The sequence below is a fragment of the Harpia harpyja genome, chromosome 2 (genome assembly GCF_026419915.1).
Source record: "Harpia harpyja isolate bHarHar1 chromosome 2, bHarHar1 primary haplotype, whole genome shotgun sequence".
Lineage (NCBI taxonomy): Eukaryota > Metazoa > Chordata > Aves > Accipitriformes > Accipitridae > Harpia > Harpia harpyja.
In genome coordinates this window covers 87,380,847-87,393,538 of record NC_068941.1, presented here as the reverse complement: position 1 = coordinate 87,393,538, position 12,692 = coordinate 87,380,847, and the positions used below count along the sequence as shown (strand labels likewise).

The window sequence follows — 12,692 nt, the reverse complement described above, 5'->3', positions numbered from 1 at the left end:
CTAAACCTTACATCCTTTGGGATAGGGACTGCCTTGCTGTGTGTGTGCTTGTAGTGCCAAAAAGCATGGCTTGAGCCCATGGTGGCTACCAAAATACAAATAAATGTAGCAACACTCTGGATAACCCAAGCTCTGCAGCTGAGCAGCAACCCGGAGTGATTTATTGCTATTGCCTACAAAGACCCGTTACGGATCAACTTTTCAGCCAGCACCTGGAAGCTGTGCAGTACTAGCCCTGTTTCACACTCCGGAAACCACAAAAAGTGATGAAATTCATCTGTGACAAAAGTGGAACAAGATCCTAGGGTTTCTGGTGCCCCAGCATCTTGGCAAGAAGCCCAAACCTTTGGTAGGATAAATCTTTTCTGATCTTGTCAGTTCAGGGAGTTATATTGTTTCGTATCACCATGGAATTTGCCCCAGTGTCTTCTCATTCCCTTTTGTTCAGCAAAACAAAAGAAGAGTGAAGAAAAAAACCCGGAGGCTGGGTGGCCTGGAGAAGAAGAGGTGAAGGAGATGCCTACCATTGTGGGAAGCAGAAGAGGTCTCTTGTGTCGTCACCGTCGCACTGAAATTCCTCTCTGTCGTCTCTGCTTCTGTGCTGGGGAGAGCGGTGCGTGGAGTAGATGGCGTCATGCTGGGTAGCAAGGAGGTGGCTGGGGGCACGGGCACAGTTGTCCGCAGGGTGGAGGAGTTGAAGCTGACAGTGGTAGTGTTGGGGGACATCCTGGTGGCTGTGGTTGTAGGTGGCTTTGACGCCATGGCAGAAACAGTCACTGGAGTGCTAACGTTGAGGCTGTTTGCGCTTGTTGTAGCCCCATCTTCAGGACCTGCTGTAGGAGCTTTGGTGGGGCTCCTGGGGGAGGTGGGCACTGTCGTGGGTGGCTCTGCGAGAGGAGAAAGCACAAGGGAACCTCCATGAGATACCTTTCTGCAACACTGGAGGGTTTAGATGCTGGAGATTCGTGTGACTGTAACTACAAGGACAAAACAGCCAAAAAATCCTGAGTCCAGGACAGGGAATGCTTTGCACAGCATGGTGATGCACACCCTTGAGCCGGTAACTTGAATACATATTATGATATCGAGGAGGTATAAAGATTAGAGCCCCTGTGAGACAGGATCAATATTTGCTAGAGGCAAAACCTGCTGGTCCCATTTATGAGCACCTGCAGCCCACCACCCTCTTTCTGACACTTCACATTACAGTTAAGTGGAGAGCAGAAGGGGTAAGTCACCGAGCACGTGAGCACTTACTCCTTTGATCCTAAAGATGACTTAGGGCCAAAAGAGAGGAGACAGCAAGCATAGTTTACCTGTTGTAATGTTGTTAGCACCTACGCTTATCAGGCCACTTCCGAGCAAAAGGAGAAAGAACCACAAATCCATGTTGACCTGGGGAAGAGAACAAAGAACAGTTATTTAAACCCTCATGCAACATCATCCCAAAATAATTCAAACTGGGGATGCCACTGTGCATCTTGTGTGTGTAGAGCTGGAAAGGAGGAGTGAACGTGTGGCTGGAGTCCCTGCAGGCATGTGGATAGGAAGGATTTATTGATATGTTCATGCATTCCCAATGGGAGGGTGCATGGAGAGATGCCAGTCTGGTGGACCAGTGAAGGCGACCAGAGATGAAGCAGGGAATGAGCAAACTGTGGGAGACCACAAGAGAAACGAGATATGAACCCGAGCACCAAAGATAAGTACCTGGTCTTAAAGGAAATTAATAATGTGTTCATGTAACAGTCTGCAAATGAGTGTACTTTGAGCAAACTGAAACATAATACATATGAAGTCCATGGCAAGGAGCCTTGATCCAAAATGCCCAGGACCTGGAGGCAGGGAAGATAGGAGAGGTCAGCTCCTCCTGCGGGCAGTGCCCAGCAGATCCCTGCCAGCTCGCTGAAGCCCCTGCCTGTTACAGGGTGCGGGCAGAACACACACACAAGGCCAGGCTCAGCTCCATTCAAACCCCATCAGATTCCCTGCACGTGCTGATGAAACAAATACCCGTAAATATTAATCCAAGGTCATCTGCAAGTACAGGCTGCACATTTGTTGTACTGTACGTTTCTTCCCAGGAAATGTCCTGCAAAATTACAGGACGATGACATCAGTAAAGTTGTTTCCCCCAGGCTTTCTCCCCCAGCCCTTTTAAATACAAGGTTTTTATGGCGATATCTTTCCTCTGTAGACCTCAAAAAGCTCCTGAGAAATGGGTATCGTTACCTCCTCCCAAACAGATATGGATCCAGAGGCTCAGGCAAACGACAGCGAGATGTGAGACATCATCATCCTGGCCAGAAGAAAGCCCAAAGCTGCCAAGCCCCAGACCAGCACACAGCCCTGGGGCCTCACAAGGACGGGCCAGCATCTCACATCTGCTACGAGCCCAGAGAGGGCTCGGAGACACCTCTGCTACATGCCATCGACCGGCAGCTGCTGTACAACTCTCTCCTGTTCTTCAAGTTTTTGTCACACGTCCAGTTGCATCTTCAGTATCTCCTGGGAGAAGGCTGCGAGATCTCGCTGCCAAGTCAACTCAACAGGCTGCCAAGAAAGGGTTTTATTCCTGATACACGGTCTAAGCCTCCCCCTCTTAAATACATCTTGTGTTGTTTGTTCTTGTTCTATTTATTTAAATCTGCTTCAATCTAGACCCATCCCAAACTGCGGGCAAAAGGACAACACTGAAGTCATCAACACGCTGGAAACGATATCAGAAACACAAGATCCTCCCCACCCCACCCAGGAGTATCCTCACACCAGCACCACCCACTTACATGTTTTTCCTCCCCCCCGAAAGAAAACCTGGCAAAAGTTGAACTTACTCAGTGACCAAAAGGTCAGACAAACCCTGAACCAGAAGGAAACCAAGCTCCAGAGATAAGAGTTTTCCTTCGGCTCCCTCCACGGCCAGTCCTGGGGGAGGGCTTTCTCCAAGGGGTCCCACTGGTACAAGCAGCCAAATTTCCAGAGGGTTTCATCACTGGTTAAAATATCTGTCTGGACGAATTTGAACTGATTCAGTCCTCTTGCCACTGGTAAGAGCAGGACTGGTCCTGCAATGCCTCCCTGAAGCTCTGCTCCAGGCTGGGATGTCTGGAAAACCCATAACCGGTAGGTTTTCGATGGCATGCTCCACTCTTGGTGCTCGTTGAGGTCATTCAACAAGCAATTGCACTCCGGAGCTGAGTTGGTCCTAAGCCAAAGAGGTTTTCCACCCCTCCAGTGAGGAAAGGGAGCTCGTGTCCTCCCCGTGCTTAATTGCAACCGGGAAGCACACGAAGCTGCACCACCAGCAAGAATGAAAGCAACTTGCTGCAGGAGACAGACCCTTCTAGCATCCCACTGTGGAAACCCACAGAAATAGGGTGCTCTTCGTGATCGGACCCACACGCAAAAGCAGAAGGAATGTAAGCCCACGCTGAATCTCCAAACGAACTTAGCAGTGGCACTGAGATGCTCCTGAAACCTCACAGGGACTGATGAAGGTGCCAAGGTCTCACCATCACAACTGCTTCCCTTGCCGGGAACCCATCACTACCACAACAAGAAAACAGTAACAAGGTAAAGGAAAAGACCTGGCTCTTCTGCAAACACTACTAGGGAAAAAAGTGACTGTTCGCTGTGTTTTGATGAATATTTGTATAGAAACACCACTCCATTTCTCAAAATGAGAGCTCCCATTCATTTGGGATCCTGTTCATTTGGGATCCTGTTCATTTGGGATTCCTGTTCATTTTGGGTCCTGTTCATTTGGGGTCCTGTTCATTTGGGATTCCCACAGCTATGCCAGTGCTAGCTCTGCAGTAGCAGTTTGACTCAAGAGCAGACAAACCAGTCGCTAAATGGGGATGCTCCCTCTGCACTGGCATCCTACTGGCTCCTCATGCTGAGATCTTGCTCCTCAACACCTGGCCCATAATTAACCGATCATTGGAAAACCATATAGATACGGATCTCTTCCAAGCCTTTCTTAATGGCTTCAGGGATCTTTTGAGCTGGCTGCTCCAGCTCTTGCAGCACACCTCAAATACCAGGGGGAATGACAATTTGTTCATGGTCACTCAGCAAAGGGGTGGCAGAGCTGGGACTGGACCCCAGAGGACCTGGTTCCTCTCCTGTCTGTGGTCCTGGGAGTCCTTTTGAGAAAGTTAAGGAAGGAAAGACCTATGGGTTAGCCCATACCGACCCCCCCACACTCCCTAAGGTCAACAGCCAAATGTCCCGTTGGCCCCTGAAGCTCTTTTCTCCCATCCTCAACATATTTTCCCTTGGTATCAAAAGCAGGACATGGAGGGTGGGTGGAAAGAAGTAAAAGCTGTGAATCCCCTCTTCTTTCTGCCCTCTGTTACGGGGAAGTAACCCACATATGATAAAAGAGCTCGGTTTTATCTCCACAACCACGATTGCTATATGGACGAGAGCTACAGGTGATTCCTGGACCAGCCTCGGGTACCAGCTGCAAAACCCCTTTGGGATGGTGGGATGATCATAGAACCATAGAATCATTTAGGTTGGAAAAGACCCTTAAAAGCATCGAGTCCAAACATCAATGCAGGTCTCTGCTGAGCCAGCAGCACAGCTCCGATGCCCTGGAATTACATCAGTGGGCAGGCAGCTGCCTGCCTTTAAAACCCCCTTGATATTACATTTAATAAGTTCATTGATCCTTGAGCGGATTGCATTAGGAGGAAAAGGTTGGCAAGGGGAGAGAATAGTGAGTTTCCCCAAGCCTTGCCCCGTTTTCATGAAGAAAGCTGGATGCAGGCAGTCTGTGCAGATCCTGAGTTTTTATGGTTTTATTACCGTGAATGTCAAAAGAAACAGGACGCCGGGCAGCCCCCCAAGAGCATCACGGCTTGCTGTGCAGATCATTACACAAAAATCCCGGGAGCTGCTCCTGTGACCGGCAATCAGCTGCCAGCGCCGCTTTATCACCTTAAAACCGGATCCAGAGCAGAGAGCGAGCAAGAGAGCCCTGCACAAGGGGAGGGCTGTGCCAGCCCAGCTCCCGGCTCCCAGCCCCTGCTATTAAACACTCCCTATTCCCAAATGCAGCATAAATAAGTGCCAGCGGTACGCCGTTACCCGCTTCTTAACATAAAAGGCTTCGAGAGTCCTACCCCAAAGCTGGAGAAACCCGAGTCTCCCTTCCCCCTCGGCTCCCTCCCTGCTGGTTTCGGAAACAGAGAGGAAATACTTGTAATGTTATCAACATAAACACAGCTCTTGGCCGGCTGCAACATCCTGCGAGCTCTGCAGAAAAACACCCTGACGTCACGGCGCCGGCTCTGCCGAGGAGAAAGAAGCCGGCTTCGGCACCGCTGCCCCGGCGGGTTGGGATGCTCAGCATCGCATCTTTGTTTTAAACCTTCCTTTTCAAAAATCAGGGTTAGAAACCTGAATAATCGCTACCGGTGTTTTCAGCAATATTATATAGATATATATTTTTATATATATATATATTTTATATATAGCGTATATGCACTGTGGTCTCCCGTACACTGCTCGAGAGCTTCCTATAGGAAAGGCTGGGTTTTAGGCTGCAGGACGTATGTTTTAAAATAAGTGGATCTCGTCAAGACGATTGATGCTGGGGGGCGGGGAAGGAAATAATCTCTTTATAAAGTAATAAGAGGCTTAAAAATGGTCCTTGCGTGTGATGCTGGTATAGGGGGTTTTGGCTGCAGGACCACCTCCCCGTGCTTCCAGAAAGCAAAGAATTAGTATTTAGTGCTGCAGAAACTGCCCAGATCCTATCCGGATACAGCCGTCCACAATCAAAGGCAGGATTTACCCCCACCTCTGACATATTCCTAATTCCTGGAAAATGAGGCAATCTTTTTCTATGTGCAAGGAGGACACATGACCTGAATTCTACCCGGCTTTCTGGGACCCCAGAAACCGCTGCTGCTGTCAGTAGGATGCTAAAATGTAGCGGCTCAACCGAGACCACCCGACTGCCTTGTGCTGGCCCCAACCTCAGTGAAAAATAAAAAAATTTGTTCAGTTTTCTTCTTTTTTTTGGCAGGGAAGAGGGCAAAACTAGGAGCAAGGTTAGCATTTGCACCGGTTAGCTCTTTGAAGCAGCTCACAGTAAGACAAGAACAAGCATGAGCATAAAGAAAGGGGAAAAAGGTCTTTTTTTTTTTTCTTTTCGGTGGCAGCAAGCCATCCGCATGGCTCAGCCACCCTGGAAAACAAACCTGCCGTTCCCTCTCCCCCTCCCTGCTCCTTTTAAATCCCATTTGTGGTTTTGCAGCCTCTCACTGGAGCTGTGATCCGCAGCAGAGGAGAGCTGCCCACGGGCTTATCCGATGGCAGAACAATTGGGCCGGCACCGAGTTCCCCTTCCCCATAACCCCAAACCTCTCCCGTTGGATGAGATGCAAAGGATGTAAAAATAATGATCAGGATGAGCCCCGTTGCTGGGAGCTCCGCACCGAAAAGCAAAGCCTGGTCCCCTACGACAAATCACCCGGGGGGCCAAATGTCTTGTGGGGGCTCCTTACGCCGTGCATTGATGTCTTCTCTTCATTAACACCGTGCAATGAGCTGCTTCGGCTCCGAACCGCGCTGGCATGGCCAAGGGCTGCAGCGAGCTGGCCATCGCAGGGAGAGGAACCGTTGAGTTTAGGGAGGGAAAAGGGTTTTGTTGCACTAATACGCAGTGACTAATTCCTTGCATGTGTCTCCGAAGCTGAAACGAGGCCTTTGATGTGTCACTGAACATTATTCCCCCACCCCACCCTCTGCTTTTCCACTCTTCAACAGAAAAGATGAATCACAGCAACCATTCACCCCTTCTGAAAATCCACTTAATTTTCTTTTTTTTTCTTTTTTTTTTAGCTTTTAAATAAACAGGCAGCCTCCACATGAGCGACAGCCGCTGTATTGAACGACGCACGAGGAGGAGGCAAGCCTGTGGTAAGGGCTTGGGGTTTTGCTTTCTCCACCTGCCCAACCTTCAACAAATCACCACTTTCCTGCACCTCGATATTCACTCATGGCATGGTTTTGGTTGGAAGGGACCTTCAAAGATCATCTAGTCCAATCCCCCTGCCATGGGCAGGGACACCTTCCACTAGAGCAGGTTGCTCAAAGCCCCATCCAACCTGGCCTTGAACACTTCCAGGGATGGGGCAGCCACAACTTCTCTGGGCAACCTGGTCCAGTGCCTCACCAGTCTCATCAAAAAACACTTCTTCATTACGTTTAACCTCAGCCTACCCTCTTGCAATTTAAAACCATCGCCCCTTGTCCTGTCACTGCAGGCCTTGGTAAAAAGTCTCTCTCTGTCTTTCTTATACGCCCCCTTTAAGTACTGAAAGGCTGCAATAAAGTCTCCTGGAGCCTTCTCTTCTCCAGGCTGAACAACCCCAACTCTCTCAGCCTTTCTCCATAGAAGAGGTGTTCCAGCCCTCTGACCATTTTCGTGGCCCTCAGTCCAAGAGGTGAACGCACAGTCCTCTTTCAAAGAGCAACATCATCATACGTGCATGGAGGGAACCCGACCCTACGCCCACCTGGCTTTCAGGGCATCCAGAAATACCTAGCGCTGTTAGGATGATGTTAAAAACTACTGGCCTGAACCAGGATCAGTCTTTCACATGGATGTAATCTTTAGTGAGATGTTAGTCTATCCCATGCTGATCACACGGGCTCTCACAGCACACACTGGCAGCAGCAAAGTGCATGAAACCATCGTGGGTGGATGTAGAGAGCATCAGGTGTTCACCAGCCAGAACTTGGAAGGAGGTTCCCCAAGTTCCCTTCCTACCTCTGCCACCAAAAACTGGAAATCCCTGTGCTTCAGCCTGACCTACCATAAAAAGGCTCCCAGACTGGCTTTTTTCACTCTGTAAGTGAAAGACGCAGGTTTAATTCATTCAGAAATATTTGCAAGGACCTTTGAGACCACAGTTAATTATAACTTACTGGGTCCAGTCTTGTTTAACATCTTCATTAATGATCTGGATGATGGGACAGAGTGCACCCACAGCAAATTTGCTGATGACACCAAACTGGTGTCCGACTTAGAAGAGTGGCTGATACTCCAGAGGGTTGTGCTGCCATCCAGAGGGACCTCACCAGGCTGGAGAAATGGGCCAACAGGAACATCATGAAGTTCAACAGGGAGAAATGCAAAGTCCTGCCCCTGGGGAGGAACAGCCACAGGCACCAGTATGTGCTGGGGGCCACCCAGCTGGAAAACAGCTTGGCAGGAAAGGCCCTGGGGGTCCTGGTGGACATCAAACTGAACGTGAGCCAGAAACGTGCCCTTGCCACAAAGACCACCAATGGTATTTGCTTACCATGCAACGGCTGCGTTAGACAAAATATTGCCAGCAGGTCGAGGGAGGTGATCCTTCTGCTCTACTCAGCACTGGCAAGGCCATACTTGGAGCATTGTGTCCAGCGCTGGGCTCTCCAGTACAAGAGAGATGTGGACATACTGGAGAGAGTCCAGTGAAGGGACTGGAGCATCTCTGCTGGGAGGAAAGGCTGAGAGAGCTGGGACTGTTCAGCCTGGAGAAGAGAAGGCTCAGGGGGGTCTCATCAATGTCTATAAATACCTGAAGGGAGGATGCAAAGAGGACGGAGCCAGGCTTTTCCCAGTGGTGCCCAGTGACGGGACAAGGGGCAATGGGAACACACTGAAACACAGGAGGGTCCCTCTGAACATCAGGAAACACTTTTTGACTATGAGGGTGACCAAGCACTGGCACAGGCTGTCCAGGCAGGTTGTGGAGTCTCCATCCTTGGAGATATTAAAAATCTGTCTGGACACGGTTCTGGGCAACCAGCTCTAGAGGAGTAGGGAGGTTGGACCAGATGACTTCCAGAGGTCCCTTCCACCCTCAGTCACTCGATTCTGGGATTCTGTAACTTACTGTCCTGCAAACTTTTCAGAAGGCAAACCTGCTGGGATTTAAGCTCATAATGGAGTAAGATAACATCCAGCACTGGAAGGAGAACCCTACACTGTGCAGGATGTATTTCGGGATCCCACCAGTGCCTCACCAGCTCTACGCTGGTGTTCAGTGAACAAGCACCAGTTACTGCACACCCTGCAGGTATATCTGGCCCTTTGCCAGATATCAGACAACCTTTACTGCCTAGGAGCCACTAATGAAGAGTCAAAAGCTGCTCAGAGGAAATGAGCCCATTATAGCCTCTTCTAAAGGAGCGTGGAGCATCTCAAGACTGATAAGCAAGACCCCTAGAAGAGCCTTCAGACTAGGGAATTATTATCCCAGTTAGGAGACAGGAAAACTAAACTGATGAGGTTTTAAGCAAAAAACCAGAGACAAACACCAATTAATGTGGATGCTTAAGTAAGCTGGACATGAAATAGTTCAGGCTCCTAAAGATACACAGAAATGTTAACAGTGGGTATCTGTCCTCTGTAACTGTGGCACATCAGATCTTAGTTTTCTGTAGTGCCTTACTTTTAGGAAAGAAATCTCTCTCTCTCTGTTTAAAAACAGGCAAATACTAACATAGAGCCTAGAGACTAGATGGTCTCATGCTAAAGATACAGAAGGAAAAGCCAGGAGACGTAGCCTCCATCCACGGCTATGCCAGGGACAGATCAGTGGCACGTCTAAGACCAAGGCACTCGATGATCTCCAGCCCTTGCCCATCGAGCTGCACAGACAGGTACTCCTGGCCACACCGCTGGCACAATGATCAGAGTCAATTAGCAGTGTGGAAGCTGCCCTGAGTGCCTCGGAGGGGAAGAGCTACAAATACATCCAATTATTTTCCTAGTAATGTTTTTCCTAATAACTCTTATAATTAGGATGGGTTTAGTGCACCCTCAGCCACTCTTTTCTGCTGACACCATGGCTGTCTGATTGTGGGAGCATGTGCCAGTCGCTCTTGCACCTCTCACCATGTGCAGAAAAAAAACACAGGATGGGTTGGGGAATAAATTGTGGAGGGAGACAGAAGAGGATGAGGACCTTCTTGGACCTGTAGCAATGGAGAATGACCAGCTGGAGAGGGTTTTCTAAAGGACACGGCATCAAGGAACATCAAGGCGGGACAGGTAAAAGACAAGAGAAGGTGAAGTTCTAAGAAAAAGGAGGGCAGTGAGCTAAGCCCAAGGGAGCTGTCAGGTCAGGGAGGATGAAGATGAAGGACCGACTCTGAGCCTTGACCAGGAGGAAGGTGCTGGGGATGGAGGGTTTCGCTGCAGGCCAGGCTGGTAAGGGATGGTGGGGTGGAAGGAGCTGCGTTGCAAAGGGGAGAGGGAGGTGAGACTTCCTTCTGGGGTAATTAAAACAGATCTGCCGAAGCAACACCCCCAGAGCTTGTAAAAAACCCTGGCTAGTATGAGACCAAAAACCATGGCCTCCTGGTGTGTTTCCCCCTGCAGGATGGGCATCGCAGCTGCAATGTGGCGCTGGGAAGCGGAGAGTAACTGCCCGAAAGGCTCGAGTGAAGCTGGTTCATCTCACTATTCAAAATAATTAATTAATAAATAAATAAAAAATCCCCAAACGTCAAGTCATACAGGAATATATTTCTCTAAATATTCCATTTTAGGGTGGCCCCTTCTTTGTCCCAGGCATCATTTGTAACATGTACAAAGAAAACATGAGTGCAGTTCACATACCAGCTACAAAAAGGACTGGTTGCTTTTGATAGAGGAGTCAGGATGAAGCATGGCCATTATTTAGCATAACAACATCCCTACCTAGCAAGATGCTTTTCAGAGAGTGAGCGAATGGTACATGGGCAGGAGAAACAAGGTTTAAAAAAAAAAAACAAAAACCCTCACACTAAAAATAAAGCCCATCTTTTGGGCTCAGCCCTTTCTGCAGGACCGAGATGAAGTCCCAGCTCCAAGCCGAGACCGAGCTGGGGAGCCGGAGCATTCGGGTGGCGAGTGGTCAGAGCATCCTACTTAAAACAAAGGTGTCGGAGGGGATCATTCGCATGACAGCCTTAAAATCTCATTACAGAGGCTAAGCTCCAATTAAAACGCATGCGTTCGGTCATGCAGCTTAATCGCTGGTTGTGCTTACCCTGAAATCCGCCCGGGACACCTGTAGGGTGCGGGGAGCAGCCAGCCCGTCCCACGGAGCAGCCCCTGGGCTAAGAAAGTGCTGTGGATCCGTAAAATCACCAATTTACCTGCGGTAATTCTGCACCGCTGCTCAGTTCAGCCCTGTTGCCACAGTAACACTTCTGGTGAAGCCGAGATCACTGATTATGAAACTAGAAAAAAAATCACAGGCTGCTAATTAGAATATACTCCAGTTCTCAAAAAGCTCCATATTAATGACATTACAATTGCGAGTGCAGGGAAAATAGATGCCAGAAAGCATCGCTTCGGTCAGCATCGGCAGCCACCACCAGCCACTTTTTGGGTCTTTTTATATATGGGTCTTAAAATTCAGCTTGCAAATTCCCTGTAAATTCAGCTTGTTTTCCTTTTCTTTGAACAAACGTGCAAGACTCGGTGGAACAGTCTTCACTCTTTACATATATTTGCATGTATTAGACTAGAAAAAAAGGGTCGAGGGTGATGTACAAATGGCGATAGCCAGAGCGGGGCCAGGGATGCATCCCCTGCATCTCGCATTAACTGTGTTTCTGTCACAGTTTGCCAGAGAAAGAAACCAAAAGCCCAATTTTACCAGTGGCTGCAAGGGTCTATAAACGAGGTTTGCAAATGAGGGGAACTGGAGTTTAAAGCCTTTTCCTCTCTGACTTTTATTTGAGTGCCAAAAGCATTTTGAGGCATGTCTTCTGCTGAAGGCATCAAGCTGAAAAGTCTGACTGGGAGCAGTTGTGCTGCCAGACACAAGTGTTTTTCAACACAATCTACAAATAAGATACTGGAGTGTATTTCCAGGCGAAAGGAAAATGGCCTGACAGGTACTTCTGGAGCTGCAAACCCAGAGCGATGGTGCTTTAAAAAATCAGCTCATCAAAACGCCTTAATTTTTCCATTCTCATCGGATGACGAAGCTACCAAGAGGATGAAATGGTGCTAAACAAGCGGGCCTAAGGACCAAAACTGACTTAATAGCTTATAATTTTAATTAATGCAATGGCAGATTCTGCATTCCTCCATCATCCAGGGCTGCCGCATGACGCACAGCCCGCCTACTTGACTTCAGCCAGCTCCACTGACGGGGACCAGGAGCCACAACCTCCGAAGGGGATGCAGAGGCTGAAAAACAAATTGCTGGTGAAAGCTGTGCCCTGAGCTTAGGCACAGCCTTGATTTTGTCCTGGGGAACGGCAGGAGTCACGAGGTGCCAACATCTTCCAGTCCAACACCATTGGGCTGTGATGCCCTGACCCAGACACGCAGCAGAGCTTCTGGGCTGTGACTTTATACCCCTCTGTGTCAGCATACAGGATTTCAGAAGCTTGAGCTAAAACTTTTGGTCCAACAAAGAGAGAGAGAAGAGCTCTCCCCTGCAAGCAGCAAGGAAGCTTTAGGCAAGTAAATGTAAAAGTCCTAAGTGGGAAACACAGAATCATCAGTTGGGGGTGACCTAGAGACTTCAGCTATCACCTAGCTGACCGTAAGGATGCCGTTTTTATGAGTATCTTTTGCCCAGCCGAAGGCCATCACGAAAACAAGCTGCAGCTTATTTGTAAAGCAATGCAAACGGCTGCTGAAGCTCTCATCCAGGTTGCAGGTGAAATTTGGATCA

At 48.9% G+C, this 12,692-nt stretch overlaps 1 protein-coding gene across 1 annotated transcript in view; it reads right to left on the bottom strand.

Moving 5' to 3' along the window:
* PTPRA (protein tyrosine phosphatase receptor type A) overlaps positions 1–12,692 on the bottom strand; it is a 128,800-nt gene that overhangs the window by 27,629 nt on the left and 88,479 nt on the right. The window contains 2 exon segments of the mRNA XM_052780815.1: positions 525–887; positions 1,317–1,395. Of these exon segments, the coding sequence (XP_052636775.1) occupies positions 525–887; positions 1,317–1,395 (442 nt within the window).